Here is a 16,774-nt window from a genome sequence, read left to right as displayed (position 1 = left end):
AACACTTATTGCCAGAAATAATGTCCATCACTAAAAAGTGCATCAAAACCTAATTCGAACACTCTTAAAGCTTGGGTTCCACTGACACAGTGTTGATGTCTAACGCTAAAGAGGGAGCTAATCCGGCTAAAGTTAGCATGCACCAACAGCAAGACTTCTCACTAACGAACACAGCAACACATCAAAAAGTGGAACATGATACTTAATTGTGTAATGTCTGTCTCAGCTACCTCCACTGAGTAATGTCAGTCAAACATTAACCCTTGTACGGCCCTCTCCCTCTCTCTCTAATCATGTCCATACCAGGTATACAGATCTAGATTCTTCTCGTAGCGAGCTAAATATCTGTAGCCAAATTTTTAGGGGACCAGCCTGGCAAAAAATTGAGAGAGGCACTACACTCCCTATTACATGTTGGAGGAGCATTACAATCATTTTAAAGCTGTCATTTTAAGGTATAAACCACCCCCAAAAAAACTACATGGTGTTCCTTTAAAGTGGAATGGAGCCCTGCACCATTTAATGTGGAAGAGGCAGTGAGTTTGTAATTCGGGCTAGAATGTGTTCTTTTTGCCCAAGACATCATATCTGTTGTTAAAAACGAAACAAAATTACTAAACCGGCACACTTCTACAGCCACGCATGTGTTTACAAGTGCACAAAGAGTTAGTTCATTAGCTTATTTTACAGCTTCTCTCACTCCAGTGTGGTTCCTAATATCACCTCCCAAGGTTTCTAGGAACCTCCTCACTGGTTTCAAGGTGTGACTGTCTGTGAGGAGTTTGGTGTGTTCTGCGTGGGTTTCCTCCGGGTGCTCCGGTTTCCTCCAACAGTCCAAAAACACACGTTGATAGGTGGATTGGTGACTCAAAAGTGTCCGTAGGTGTAAATGTGTGAGTGTGTGTTGCCCTTTGAAGGACTGGCGCCCCCTCCAGGGTGTATTCCTGTCCAGTGATTGGCTCTGGACCCACCGCGACCCTGAACTGCATAAGTGGTTACAGATAATGAATGAATGGTTTCAAGGATCCTTGGGGAGTGAAATCAGGCACCACCCCATGGCTCTATCATTGTACCACATTTCCCCTGATACAAAACAAACACGTGTTATGTGCTACACTGGTGGGGACAGGTCTGGGACAAAGTTCCTAACTTTGGCAGGATATAGGACATAGGCATGATGATTGCAAGTTCATGTGCAGGTACTTCAGTGTCCCATTTCAGTTAATGCTTTTCTACAGAGAAAATACACACTGTGTACACAAAGGGTGCAGCTACAAGGAGCTGAATTCACTTATGGGGGCTGCTTACACTGAAAAGATCCACATCCCAGTCCATGGCCTGGAGGTTACGGTACCAGGTCTAAAGCCCCGGGACTGCGGCGTAAAGGAAGTACGTTATGGGTCTTCTCTGAGCTGATAACACACTGAATCACTCAGACACTCTTAATCACCCATGAAACATTTCCTGAGTGCCAAAAATATCCAGACACAGCAGAGAGGAATGACTGGATGCTTTACAGACCACAGCCTGGGACTGTGTTCCAGCACATGAAAGTCACTGAAGAAAAAATTGTGTTTATTCAGTGTTTATTGCATGTGATTCAGGCATAATAGACTCAGCAGAACTTTAAAAAGAGCAGTCCACCCTAAAACCAGATTAAATAAATATGGCTCATGAATATTTAAAAAAGACTAGGTAAAAATGACTAAAAAAAGGTAACATTATGTATTTTTGCTCCTGGGCTCACCCTACATTTGCAGATTGTAATTCACTTTTAATGCACTGTCCTGAAATCAGGGGACTGGAGGAAGGGGAACAGTTTCCTACCTTTCTCCAAAAATTACACAGTGCAGTGTCTACAGTGCTGAGCCCAGAGTAGCCAGGCTCTATTCTCCCCATTAAAGGCCAGAGAAGCATCACAGTGATTTTGAAGCTGTCATTTTAAGGTAAAATTACTACCTACTGTTCCTTTAAATATTTAATTATGCTGAAGATTAAATGACAATTATAATTTTATGATAATATAATTAGTCAAGATTACAAAATCTGACCCATTTTTATTGCATGTTAAGAATGCTATAACTTTATATCATTTTGAACATAAGGGCTGGGTTGCATTTTCCAAATGAAAACTGGGATGGTATTAGGATTAATACTAATAAGACAGTTTTAAAATACAGCACATTTTCTGCCTCTAAAGATGGTCTTAATACTTTGAATAGTTCGGGAAACCATGCCCTGGCCGACTGTCAAGGAGAAGTAATGAATCATGACATTGTAACGTCAGAAAGCTAAAGTGACCACGCACTGTGGATGCTCTGAGTTATTCCATCAACTGAAGTTGGTTACACACAAAGGTTTAAATACCAACCAGCTCCTGTCTCCAGCTCTAATGTCTTTGTTTACTTATAATGCTCATCACTTATGATTAATTTCAGCATAAGAGTTAGGCACAGGACTTTTAATGTTGCTCAACATTTTTGATCTTAGTACTTATCTTAGTACTTAACAGATTTGCTACCTATGGATGTATTTTTGTGAAGCATATTTTCAACAATAGCCCTAAATATTTCTAGTAGCATTCAACATTTGTTATTTTAATCAATATTTTTATTTTGTGTTCCCAGAGACTTTAGGAGTGATTGGTTCTTTCTGTATTATCAGCAAATGTTAAGCAGTGTTGACTCTGTCACAAAGGATTCAAACTCACATAAGTTATACCTGACAGATTCAAAAATAAAACAGAAAATACACTCTGCATTCTACAACTGTGCTCAACTTCTTTTCACATTTACTTTCTTCACATTCTTTAAGTTTAAAGACTGTGAAACTCTCCTCATCCTTCAGCTCTGAACACGCCAAGACAGGACAAGAATTTTACTGCAATCACTTCTTAAAGAGAGAGAGAGAGAGAGAGAGAGAGAGAGAGAGAGAGAGAGAAATAGGGAAAGACAGAAAGGGGGGGGGGCAGATCACAGAGAATAGACAGAAAAAGAACTGTAAGAGACAGAAAATGAGACACAAAAGGACTAGAGGAAAGGAATTGAGGAGTATCTAGCTACTTTCTCTAAATTAATAAGAAAACGACCTAAACAAAGTGTGATTATCTGACTGTAAACAGCAGATCAGAAAAATGCAATAATCAATGATGCACCATGAAACTCAAATTGAAGGGAGAGAATTAAAAGTAATGGAACACAACTTAAAATTTGAGCCCATTAAAGCCATATAAATTGCGCTTTATTTCAGCTTTTCAAGGTCATAAAGTTTAACTAAAGTGTGTTTCAATCACTATAGAGTGACTATACAAGGATAATAAATGGAGCAACCTGAGGAAACTTTAACATTAAGCAAGTTTGCTGCTTCTTCTTTTTTTTTTTTTAACATTCCACCTTAAATGGTGCTGCAGTTACATTCTGCTGCACCATTTAAGGTGGAACGGAAACATTCCAAAAAAGGAGCGATGGGAAAGCTGGAATAAAAATGAAAAAACTGGATTAAAAACTGCCTAAACTTTCTATGAAACCTCTTATATTAGCACCAATTATACAACCACACAAGCACAAACAAGCCATGCCACAAATAAAGCCCTTTAATTCACTTTTTTGGCCAGAATGAACTGCAAAAGGCAGGAGTGAATGAAGCCCAAACTGCCTTTTGTAAATCTACTATATGTACCTCATGGCTGAAGTTCAGTTTTCTCCAGGGTTCCGTGGGGTTTTCTTCTTCACAGATCGTGATTAAAAAAAGCTGGAAAAGGCCACGAAAAAAGAACCAGTCTCTCTCGAATCCGCCCTCGGAGCCAGAGCTGCCGCTCGGAGGTGATTTCCTGGTCTGGGATCCAAAAAAACACCACACACAAAAGTGGGAGGGAGAGAAAGCCGAGCGGTAACGTCAAATCCAATCTCCAACTCCTCCGGTTTGCTTCTCCAGTTCTCAGTCCTCTTTATCCCTTCTTTTCTGTATGAAATATAATGATTGTAATGTTGATTTCAAATAGTAAATCTTTCTAACGCACCCACATCCTGCTCCAGATTCTTCTCCATGAAAACTTCACACGCGTTCAAAACAAGATGAGCAATATTTTGCTTAGCGCCCGTTTTCAGAAATGACCCGCCCCTTGCGTTGCGATTGGACAGAAATTGTACATTCACAGAAAAGCAAGAGTATGATTGGCTGATGGGTCAACAATTCAGTGACATACACCGACGGTAAAAGACACACAAATATAAAAAACAAAGAAAACATAGACCAAGTTACTGTGATTTGTTCTTACATTGAGCTTCAAATTTGTAGGAAACATCAATATTGAAAATAAATTAAGCAATGAGCAAACCATTTTGTGTCTGCCTCTCTGGAAATCGTATTCAAAATATTTGCGTTTCATATATTTCAGCCTACATTTGTTTTTATTAATTAATTAATTCATCTTTTGTACCCGTTTCATTCTGGTCAGTGTTTCATTGTTTCATGTGTGGAGCTTTTATTAATAAATAATAATAATAATAAAAAAAACACTTTTAGGCTGAAATATGAAATGTAAATATTTTGAATACAATTTCCAGAGAGACAAACACAAAAAAAAAAATATATATATATATATATATATATATATATATATATATATATATATATATATATATATTGTTACAGAAGGAATATGATTCAAATTGAATTCAGTTCACATAATTTATAAAAAAGTATTTTACGCTATTTAAAATCGACAAAATAATTTAAAAAATTAATAATAAATCGTCATATAAAACACCAAATGTCTGAGCTGATTTTTTTTTTGTTGGCCTTACAGACATCGATTTAAGCGGAATAGAATATTAGCATAACCCATCATACATTAACAACAACAACATTTTGTTAATATTTATATTCAATATGTAAATAAATAATATTCCCATCTCTTTGTGGCTGACACTGATTTACATTCCTGAATTTGCTTACAGCCAATCACAGCGCAGGAGTTTGGACATCAACATCCAATCAGAGCGCGGGAATGGGATTTACCTAAAAACGGGTGGGAAAACACGGCCGGTTAGGCTCCGCCTCTCTGCCGCCATAATCCCAATCCGGGTTTAAAAGGGCAACGCCAGCCACACAGAGAAAGACAAGAAGTCCCACACTTAAATGAGAAACACACAGAAGAGACCCACAGTTGAGGGACATACAGAAAAAAAAAACACGTATGTACACGTGTATATTTATACACAATTTACGCTATAATTAAATGAATAAATAAAATAGCCACAGGTTGATAGTTGGATTGGCTGTTTTAGAAGAAGTATAATCTTTATTGATCCCCTTAGGAAAATTGCTTCTCTGCATTTAATTCATCCGTGGTAGTGAACAACACAAACACAAACTCAGAATTGTCCATAGGTGTGTGGTGCTTTGTGATCCACCGTGACCCTGGACTGGATACGCGGTTCTGGACAATGAATGAAAAATTAAAAAGGTCACAGAAGATGAGCTGCAATCCGCTCACGGAAAAAACTACCAATGTTTCATTAAACATAATGTTTAATTTAAAAAACCTATAAACACTATTATAATAAAGAATAAAGTTAAAATTGATAAAGTTTCTGTTAAATAAAAAATAATAAAATATTCTGTGACATCACAAACCCTGTTTACAGACACAGTCCGATAGAGCAAGCCATGAAGAGGAAAACTGCTCATTTTCTTAAACAGTTATTGAGTTTAAATGATAAAAATACATATAAAAAAAAATCTGTATAATTTAAGCGTCTTAACAACAAAAAACTGCCCTTTTTATCACATCCGAATATAATTGATCGCCTCAGTCTTTTGGCGCCACCTGGCGGACAGTCAGAATAATCACACATAATTCATACCACGCTATTGATGTTGAATGTGTATTCAACGAGAACTCAATCAAGTCTTTGAGTTCCTGAAAAGCGCTTTATAAATATAAATGTATTATTATTATTATTATTATTATTATTATTATAATTCATGAAGTCATGAAAATCTTTCTACCCAATGGATTTAATTTTGTAGTAAGTGCATTGAACATTATTTTTCCACTTATTCATTCAGCTAATGCAACAACTTCATCCTACTTAGAGTTGTGGTGGGTCCAAATCCCAGCAGTCCATAACTGTAATTTTTCAATTAACAATTCAAATAAAAACTCAAACTGGAAACATTGCACTGATTCGTTTCTACAGTTCCCTGGACTCATACAGACACTGATAGTCGAGCCTCTCAGTTACAAACTTGGGACTATTTTTTAAAATGGATATACTAGCCATTTCTCTGATTATCATCTCATTCTGTGGAATTGTGGATTTGCCATTTGCTCAGTTACTGTCTTAAAGTTTTCTCATTAGTCAATTTAAACATAATTTTCATAAGTGGTATGCTGTTGTCTTATTTCTGTATAAAACATGTTTTATTCAGCCCTTTTACAATTTATTTTGTTATTAAACTATGTTAATAAATTTTACCCATGCCACAAGAGTTCTACTGCTCTGAAAACAATTATTTTTGAAAATGAGCATTTTTTTCTATTTCTATAACCAATATTAATTTTAAATTATAAACATAGTAAATTCATTCATTCATTATCTGTAACCGCTTATCCAGTTCAGGGTCGCGGTGGGTCCAGAGCCTAACCGGAATCATTGGGACTGTGGGAGGAAACCGGAGCACCCGGAGGAAACCCACACAGACACGGGGAGAACACATCAACTCCTCACAAGACAGTCACCCGGAGCGGGAATCGAACCCACAACCTCCAGGTCCCTGGAGCTGTGTGACTGCAACACCTACCTGCTGCGCCGCCATAGTAAATTTAAATATTTTAATATTTTTATAACATACTTTTAATATTAATATCTCTTACACCATATTTGACTAACAAAGGCATATTTCCTTTTATTTTTCCCCAGCCTGATCGAACAAATTCTTACAAGATTTTGTCAAATCCAGCATTAACCTTATTTTTAAAAAAGGATATTAATGTTTTGGACCAAAGAACAACAGGGCAACACACTCTGAGTGATAGACAAATACTAATTTTCTGAAAACAGGGCTGATCGACAAGGAAAATTCTAGGCTGACACAGCTCTAATATATGACTGTGCCAACCTTGCTGTAAAGCCCCCTAGAACAATTAGTTTGGGCTCATTAAAATATCACTTCTATGAAGAAATATATATACACACAGTGCCTTGTGAAAGTATTCGGCCCCCCTTGATCCTTTCAACCTTTTGCCACATTTCAGGCGTCAAACATAAAGATATAATATTTTAATTTTTGTGAAGAATCAACAACAAGTGGGACACAATCATGAAGTGGAATGAAATTTATTGGATGTGTCAAACTTTTTTAACAAATAAAAAACTGAAAAGTGGGGCGTGCTATATTTTATGGCCCCTTTATTTTCAGGGCAGCAAACTCACTCCAGAAGATCAGTGAGGATCTCTGAATGATCCAGTGTTGTCCCAAATGACTGATGATGATAAATAGAATCCACCTGTGTGTAATCAAGTCTCTGTATAAATGCACCTGCTCTGTGATAGTCTCAGGGTTCTGTTCAAAGCGCAGAGAGCATCATGAAGACCAAAGAACATATCAGGCAGGTCTGAGATACTGTTGTGGAGAAGTTTAAAGCAGGATTTGCTTTAAACATCCCAAGGAGCACTGTGTAAGCGATCATATTGAAATGGAAGGAGTATCAGACCACTGCAAATCTACCAAGACCTGGCCGTTCCTCTAAACTTTCATCTCGAACAAGGAGAAGACTGATCAGAGATGCAGCCAAGAGGCCCATGGTCACTCTGGATGAACTGCAGAGATCTACAGCTGAGGTGGGAGAGTCTGTCCATAGGACAACAATCAGTCGTACACTGCACAAATCTGGCCTTTATGGAAGAGTGGCAAGAAGAAAGCCATTTCTCAAAAATATCTATAAGTCTTGTTTAAAGTTTGCCACAAGCCACTGGGAGACACACCAAACATGTGGATGGTGCTCTGGTCAGATGAAACCAAAATCCAACAGTTTGGCCACAATGCAAAACGATATGTTTGGCGTAAAAGCGAACAATTTCAGTCTCTCGATGTGCAAGATGATAGAGACATACCCCAAATGACTTGCAGCTGTAACTGCAGCAAAAGGTGGCGCTATTAAAGTTTGACACATCCAATAAATTTCATTCCACTTCACGATTGTGTCCTACTTGTTGATTCTTCACAAAAAATTAATTTTATATCTTTGTTTGAAGCCTGAAATGTGGCAAAAGGTTGAAAAGTTCAAGGGGGCTGAATTCTCTCGCAAGGCACGTGTGAGATATTTATAATAAAAATTGTAGAGCAGGAATGATTTGGGTGGTGGATCATTCTCAGCACTGAAGTGACACTGACGTGGTCCTCTAATCCTTCATCAGCAGACACAGGACGCTCTTGACTAGGTATTTTTGTTGGATTATTATCAGTCCAGGAGGGTATTTGCTGGGTGCAATTTCATTTTAGACAGAGCTTATTAAATCTGAAAATATTTTTGTAAATATCAGAAAAGAACATGGGCACCAATGTGTTGTATTTATCTGAGTACAAAACTTTTATTTTGAACTATTTCACAAACCAGAACTTCAGTTTTGTCAGATAACAAACCTCCAGCAAAGAGCTTTCAATAAGAAAATACCTGAGGCATATTCCTTTTGGACAGTCAACTCTGGGCATAAGTTATCTAGCTAACCCATAAATCCTGCTTTGTGAGCTGACCCTTTGGTCTCACAATACCAGAAAATGAAACAGAAAAAAATAAAAATCTTGAAAAACACCCTGCACACTCAGACACCAATCCCTCATCCAAACTTGACAAAAATTTGACTTTGCATTAAATTTCAAAACCTTGTATCATTTAACATCCACACAGTAGTTACAGCAAGAATCCAACTCCTACACTCTGCCCCACCAAGTAGGACTTCTCTGGGTGTAGCCAGATAACTTAAGCCTGTCTGAAAACAGCATGGATAAATGATTAATCAGTTTCATATTAAAACAATTTACACATGCAATTTTCCAAATATTGTTCATTATTCATGGTTGTCTTAATGTTTTAAAAGGATGTTTAATTTAAAAAGAAATCACATCACAGACCACAACTAATATTGTTAATACAAAGGAAGTAATACAGGAAAATAGTTTATTCCCAGGTTTCAGACATTCATGTCTAAAAGCCTCACTTTTAGGCTTAAGTTATCTGGCTAGCTTTCTGAAACAGCCCAATTTTTTTGTCCCCTAAATCCAAACACTGGGCTTCTTTAACACTTGAAACAGATGTTAATAATGGTCCACTGTTTATTACCACACAACCACAGACTGCTTGATTTTGATGCTGTTTTATGGTGGAACTTTAAAGTGGAGTATTATTTCCCAGTGATTAAAGGATTTCTCAGAACAACAATCACTGAATCTCCTCTCAGGAACATCTTGGAGATGTAGCGATCCTTATTGACTGGTTTTGACTTCTTTTTGCCTTTACCGCTCTTGGGAACCTCTGTCCACATCTCCTTCACATTCTCCAGGACCATATTGCAATGTCTGAAACAAAGAAATACAATACTTTTGTCTACAATCCGCTTTTACACTCAGGATGAAACTCCAAGGCTGACATGAAACCCAAGGAAGTGCTAAGGGAAAGGTCTTGGCCAAGGCCAAGGGGAATATTATTGATATTATCCACCAAAAATTAGGCACAGAAATTTTATCGGCTTATCCTTTGTAGCCAGTAATAGTGTTAGTACCTGTCGAAAGCCTTGACCCTGCCAAGCAGTTTCTTGTTGTTTCTGCAGTTGATAAGAACTTGGGTGTTGTTTTTGACCGACTGTGTGAGTACAGACAGAGGTCCGGTGTTGAACTCCTCCTCCTCTCGCTTCTGCAGCTCCTCTGGTGTCATCTCAGATTTGGGCTTGTTCAAAAGACTCCTTTACAGCGTTGAATATAACAATGTTATTAATGTTAGAAACGGAACCCCACTGAAATATTTAAAGACACTGTCACTTTAAATGTGGAATAACTTTCTATAATAAAAACACTTCTCTATCCTTTAGAAATCTGAATAGAAGATGAAAAATGTCTCAAGTATCATTACATATTTCCAGGCGGGGAAGCAGTTGCTTCTCCATTTGGAGCAACAAACTATGAATATTTACCAACAGCCCACAGCCACCCACCCCTCCACCTTAAAATCAAAAGCAGGTTTATTGAGGTTGAGATGGAGACAGAGAACTCAAACCAGTTTATCTCGCAGTATTTTACATAAATAAAATATGAAAACAAACCATAAGTCAATTAAATTGATAAAATTAAATTATATGATTCAGTTTATAAACATTAGGTAAAAAGCAGTTACTCAAGGTGAAATTAGAGGCATGTTTAGAGCCAGGAGAATGTAACGTTCATTTATCCAAGAGTTATCTACAGACGCCTTCATAAATATTCAGAGCTATTTCAGTTTAGAACACAGTAATTTGAGATGATTTATTTATGTAAGTACAATTTATATTTCAGATAATTTATCACACTTAAGTGTACTTTATACCGATTTGAGATGACTTATTTTTTGTCAGTTCGCGGCTTTAAAACTATGCGCCGCCTTTTAGCTCGAGTTCCTGCGGCGGCTCTGAGCGCGTTAACGCCGCTGGAAACGACCAGAACCAGGACTGAACTCACATGTTTCCCGCTGGAGTGCAGTGCTTTCTTGAAGTTTTTCTTCTCGATGAATAAAGACCGCGGCTCACGTTTAACAAACGCTGGGAGTCTGAGATGGCGCCGCTTCCGCTTTAATAAAAGTCCCTCCGTGAAAATGTATTCAAAATTAGTTTGTGGAGATCTTGTTTTAATGCTGTAATTGTTTTAACAATTTTTTTTGCTTTAGTTGCCCTTTCTATCAATATTTTCATTTTATAATTTTAAATCATGACGTTAACTGAATTGTAGTTAATGCTTTAATTTTGTCAAAAATCAGTAATTATGTTAAAATGTAATAAACAGAAAATTATAAATAAAATACTGACATGACAATAGCATAAAGAATGTAAACAAATAACAAAACACTTAGGAGCAACAAGTACAGTTCTCTTGTAGCCCAGCCCAGCGCCAGCTCTGGTACGACCCACTTGTTCCAGCGGCCCCGCCCAATGGAGTGTTCCTGCTCTCGCGGGGTTTATGATGCCTTCACTGGACACAGGTTGCCGCACACAGGACGCTATTATCATTTTATGTTGGTGGATTATTCTCAGTCCAGCAGTGACATTGAGGGCTTTAAAACCTCCAGTGCTGCTGTGTCTCATCCACTTACTGATAAAATGGACAATGAGCTTAGATACAAGGTATCATTGTTCCTAAACCAGCAATGATTTTGTGTATATTGTCATAACCCTTTGGTATTGTACCACAATCAAACTGATGCAAACACAGTTAATTGGAGCAATTAAATTAGAAGCTGATGCAGATTTCACTTTAATTAGCTGAGAACAAGACACTAAGGGATATATAGACCAGAGCAGTGTTTCCCAAAATCATTTTAGAACATAGAAGTGGTGAACACTCTCTCTCCCTGTTATGACGATCTTAACACCAAGATATTTTTGGAAAACTGGGCCCAAGTATTTATCATATTCAGCGTGTGACTATGAGAATGAGGGGGAAAATGTGTCACGCCAAATAGTTCAGTGCAGAAGTGTTCAGATTAAACACCAGAGTGAAATTCTCATTGTGAAAATGGAATGTACTAATATCTAATTAATTTCAGTAATATTGCTGGCTTTTCTGACTGCAATTCATTAATTCATTTCTTATTTCTCAATTAAAATTTTGGCTGAAACACTAATAAGAATTAATTCATTAAAATCAATTTGTCTTTAACATTAACCAGTAGATGTACTGTAACTCACCAAACTGCAGGAATGAATCATGTATTTTTGTGGGCATTAATTCAATTTCACACAGAATGCTCGGAATTCCAGTTTTGTTTTTTGTTTTTTTTAATAAAAATAGTAAAACAAGTATCTAATATTACAAAACTTATAGTTTAGTATCTGGTTACTCTCAGTTGTGATTTTAATGACAAACAAAGCTCAGACGCTAAACCTTCAGCTTCAGGAAGTAAATCAAAGGAATCTTCAGCTTCAGGAAATAAATCATAGAAATCATCATCATTATCGTCACTCCACCGTCTCCTCACTCTGTCCACCTGTGTCCACAGTGTGGCGCTGTGCATACGTAATACAGCCTCATAGCATCCTGCAAAAATAATATTTATTAGTGATTGGGCACGACAGCACTTTTATTATTATTGTTACATCATACTCTCCACTTGGCAACACCTTAGTAAAACATTATAAATACCATTGAAACCAGCAAACACCTGTGATACAGAAATATATTAGCATCCTATCAATCAAATTTTTGGACAAGGAGAACTGTTTTATTAAACTTTAAGACAAACCAAAGGAATAATGTAGGCAGACAGACACGATAAAATAATATCCTCCAAGAATCTGTTGTATACTCTGAGCACAGGGACAGTGGAATCAGGTTAGTAAACAGGGGGGCAAAGACTGAGACATAGGAATATGTGGCTTGTGCCTATAGTGTCTTACACACACACAAAAAATTGTGCAATAACACGATTACTGAAATTTGTCACATTAAAAACATATCTCCCAAAGTATTAAGTTTACAGGAGAAGGGGGAATAAATCCTTGTTAACTTTTAATGGAAGTGAATGTAAAAAGGTTTTATTCTAAGTAATTGTGGAGCATTTCTATTGGTTCATTCCTCGTGAAATTGTCACATGATGGGAAGAACAGCTTTTGAGTTCAAAATGTTGTAAACTAAAAATTCACAAAAATCGACATATGTTTTTACTTGGACAGCGACAATTTGTATGAATAGCTCAGATTCAGACAGAAGAGCAGAGAAACGTATAGAGTCTGATGTGCTAACAGTTTTCCATTAGATCCTATGATGAAAATGCTAATGTGGCTAACCGATTTTAATACTACACAGTGTCACGATATACCCACACACACAGAGAGGAGGTGGGTTTCTGTGCTTTCTGAGTGTTTAAAATAAACAGCTATCCAGAGCAGGGAGAGAAGCTGTGTACGATATAAATGAATCCATCTTTCCCATTAGTTTACATTAGAGCTGCACTCTGAAACCAGACAATCGGTCCCCAGTATGGCACCCACATCAAAAACATTGTGTCACTGCAACCCATGAAATGAACTAGGTTAATATTACACATCTTAATAATAAAAAAAGAGTCAATATTTAAGATTGTGTGTGAGTTTTTCTGTACCTCTGCTTTCATGCTATGGGACTGGAAGAACACAGCCTCTTTGTGGCCACACCTGCAAACACAATCTATTAAAATACTGTAATGCACTTGAGTATTTATTAAAAGACTTCACATGGGGTGGATATCATCTCTTTCCCTCTCCTATTTTTCTGTCTTTGTCACTCTTTCCACGTTCTCTATCTTTACCCTTTCTTTCCTTTCTTCATATTCTCTTCTTTGTCCTTTTCTCTTTATTTCCCTATACGCTACATGTTCCCATTCATTCTGTCTCTTTATATTTGCATTACTCCTATCAGTTTCTTCACTCCCTCTTGTTCAGTCTTTACTCCATCTATTGTTTGCTATGGCTTTCCCTCCGCTTTTCTTTTTCTCCTGTCTTCTTCCATTTTCTCTGTCTCTTCATGTCTTTTCTCCTGCTCTCTCAACTGTACTACAACAAAAATGTAACTCGATTTGAGGTTTGATTAGAATGAAAATTAAAGGATGCTCATATTGTACTGTTTCATGTATTTTAGTGTTTAAGGACTTACAAATTCCATTGTTTAAACAATTACATTTTTTCTGCTTTTCATTTTTATGTACATTTCTCTATAATTAAAATATATTGCTATTATTACTATTTTTGATAACTTGTAAAGTTGAGAATAGAGGAAACAAAAAATTGACTGATATTAATAGATATTTATCTGTAAAAAAACATTTTTTTTACTAACTTTGGACAGGGATGATCTTCCGTTCGAGGCAGAGTTGGATCCTGAGACACATCTGCAATAATCTGTGTGAGTTCACTGTGGAAAAACAACAGTGTTAATTAGAACTGGTAAGCAACTAAATGTTCATTCATTAATTGTCTGTAACCTATATCCAGTTCAGGGTCGCGTTGTGTCCGGAGCCTACCCAGAATCATGTGAGAATGCGACACTACCTGCTGTTCCACCATGCTGCCCAGCAACTGAATGTGATTAACTCAATTTTTTAAATGTACCCTTAAAATTACTGTTTTAAGATATATTTCTTATTTCCACTCAGAAATCAAAGTATCCAAACTTTTGCTCATGACTCTATATGTGATGGCACCCCGTGTGTCAGTGTGTGTCTGTCTCAACTTACTCGACTTCGTGTGTGATTTTATTGACGTAAATGCAGCTGTTGTCTGCCTCCTGCTGATAATCACAGTTTCTGCACTGAACAAATATATAAATAAATACAGATTTATTAGTACTGAAGGCATTTCACACATAACTGCATTGAACTAAAATAAAATATAGCTTTATTAGTACTACTGAATTAAATCTTTGTTTTATAATAAATCAATTACTCACTGCATACAATAGGATACGGTTCTCCTTGTCTTCTTTGGGATATAACATGTTGTTACTGTAAAAACACAAGCATGAAGGTGATGAGGCATGTGAGCTCGAAAAAAAAAACTGTTACTCTGCATACTTTGTTCGCAATATTTGAATGAGAGATCGTTCTCAGTGCTGCAGTAACACGGATGTTGTCTTGTGCAAATGGATCAGACATGACAATGCAAGGGAAGGTTTTAAAATCCACCAGTGTACCGCTGGATTAGAACTGTCAAACAACAAAAAATATCCATCCAACAGCTTCCTATGTCCACTGATGAAGGACTAGAGAAGAGCCAACACAAACTGTGCAGCAACAGATGAGCTACTGTCTCTAACTGTACATCAACAAGGTAGGTGCGTCTAACACAGTGGACAGTGAGTGGACACAGTGTTTAAAACTTAAGCAGCACTGCTGTGTCTGATCCACCACGCCAGTGTCACTGCAGCGCTGAGAATGATCCACCACCCAAACATTACATGTTCTTTTGTGGTCCTGAACATTGAAGAATATGGTGGGAAGTGGCAAAAATATGCAGAGCAACTGATGGACTAGTGTCAGTAATGTATAACTACGAAATGCACCTAAACGGCAAGTGGAGATAATACAATAAACCATAAGTGTAGAAACATGTTGGTAATTTTAATATTATAGCTGATTTGTGTAAGTAATTCTTACAGTAGTACCATAGCTCACTCTAGACACAGTATGCTTTCTTATAAAGGTTATCTTACACACTATAAAAGTAACAGCTGCTTCCCAAATATAAAAATGATCTTTAAATCCGGTCATAAATAAACATCATCAACAGTCAATGAACTGCCCAAAGCGCTCGAATGGAACAGCTCCGCCGTTTAAGGTGAAAGGAAAAATCCAAAATAAAAGCGTGCGAATAGAAGTCAGAATAGAGTCTAGGACAAATATAAACATACAGAGGTTGTTAAGATCTCAAAACACTTTAGTATTTTCAGTATGCTCAGTATTTAAATCATGAGAATAATTTAAACAATATAAACATATCAATAAACAATCTCACCATTCCTGACAAAATCGGATCCCCACAAAACCGGGCTCATAAACTCCTCCTTCCACGTCCATCACGACCCTTATAAACTATATTTGTTTTTAACAACTCAATTTATCCGAACAGACTAAATTTTAAAGGTTCAATCGTCTCAAAATTGGTTATATATGATGCTACGCTAACTCCACTAACGTTAGCGCTATCATGTAAAAACCAGCTGGATGATGATGAGTCGGTTCACAAAGAACCGATTCTTCGACTCTAAGCTTCGACTCTTGGATTCGAGATCGACCAAAGAATAGGGTCGACTTAATTCGTCGAAAGAACTTGGCATAATTAAAACATTGTGTTAAATATGCACTACATCCCAACAATCTGTAGAACCGGGTTAGACGTGTGTAAATTGATTTAATACCGGCTCTTAATCTATGGATCTGTCGCTGTCCTGGACAAAAAAGATTTGAGTAATATTAAGTTGAATCAAAGAGTCGATTTCTTAGACTCCGGTTGTTTGGTAACTACCGTTGAAAAGCCAAGCACATGCGCGGTATCCTAAACCTGCCGAATGTAACAGCGCCTCACTGTGGTGGAGGAGTGAATTATGTCACACAAAGCTATTTGACAAAAGTACATTCCACACGTTTGTAATAAATTTTCCCAAATTACAATGTGTAAAATGTAACTAAAAGGGTTGGTGTTTTGGTGTGAAGTGGTTGATTATAGAAAAACGTGAATTTATGTTTGCTTTCCTGTCGTGGTGATTGTAACCAGGTCATGTCAACAACACAAAATCAGCATTTTATTTCCTTTCCACAACTAGAGTTTTATATGAAACGATGATGATTATTATGATGATGGGAAATCACAACCAAATAATTATTTGTAACCTTGCAGCCCTCAGTTCGTGTATCTGTATAGCTCATCTATATCATAATACTTATGCTTAAATGTTTACATTATCCTGAAATATATTGTAAATAGGAGTTTATTTCAGGTCTCCACAGACTGCCCACATTCACACATACCATTCCTGTTAGTCTTTTATATTCATT

The 16,774-nt window shown here is 37.0% G+C and overlaps 3 protein-coding genes across 4 annotated transcripts in view; all 3 read right to left on the bottom strand.

Moving 5' to 3' along the window:
• vaspb (vasodilator stimulated phosphoprotein b) overlaps positions 1-4,056 on the bottom strand; it is a 31,410-nt gene extending 27,354 nt beyond the window's left edge. For both annotated transcript variants that reach the window (XM_066685381.1, XM_066685382.1), the window contains exon 1: positions 3,679-4,056. In XM_066685381.1, coding sequence (XP_066541478.1) covers positions 3,679-3,683 — 5 coding nt within the window. In that variant the 5' untranslated portion in view covers positions 3,684-4,056. The remainder of the gene's footprint in view (positions 1-3,678) is intronic.
• A 4,523-nt stretch (positions 4,057-8,579) lies between these two features.
• On the bottom strand, positions 8,580-10,841 carry snrpd2 (small nuclear ribonucleoprotein D2 polypeptide). Its single transcript, XM_066685267.1, has 3 exons — positions 10,714-10,841; positions 9,786-9,965; positions 8,580-9,582 (listed from the first exon to the last, which is right to left on the bottom strand). Coding segments are annotated over exons 1-3 (357 nt in total). The 5' UTR covers positions 10,716-10,841; the 3' UTR covers positions 8,580-9,407.
• Positions 10,842-12,008: 1,167 nt separating this feature from the next.
• polr2i (RNA polymerase II subunit I) lies at positions 12,009-16,208 on the bottom strand. Its single transcript, XM_066685342.1, has 6 exons — positions 15,735-16,208; positions 14,671-14,725; positions 14,459-14,532; positions 14,062-14,136; positions 13,349-13,400; positions 12,009-12,285 (listed from the first exon to the last, which is right to left on the bottom strand). The coding sequence occupies exons 1-6, from the start codon at positions 15,794-15,796 to the stop codon at positions 12,223-12,225; spliced, it is 381 nt and encodes a 126-aa protein (XP_066541439.1). The 5' UTR covers positions 15,797-16,208; the 3' UTR covers positions 12,009-12,222.
• Between the last annotated feature and the right edge of the window lie 566 nt (positions 16,209-16,774).

The sequence above is a fragment of the Hoplias malabaricus genome, chromosome 11, assembly GCF_029633855.1.
Source record: "Hoplias malabaricus isolate fHopMal1 chromosome 11, fHopMal1.hap1, whole genome shotgun sequence".
NCBI classification, from domain to species: domain Eukaryota; kingdom Metazoa; phylum Chordata; class Actinopteri; order Characiformes; family Erythrinidae; genus Hoplias; species Hoplias malabaricus.
The sequence above is the reverse complement of the archived record's forward strand: the minus strand, read 5'-3'. Positions and strand labels throughout refer to the sequence as shown.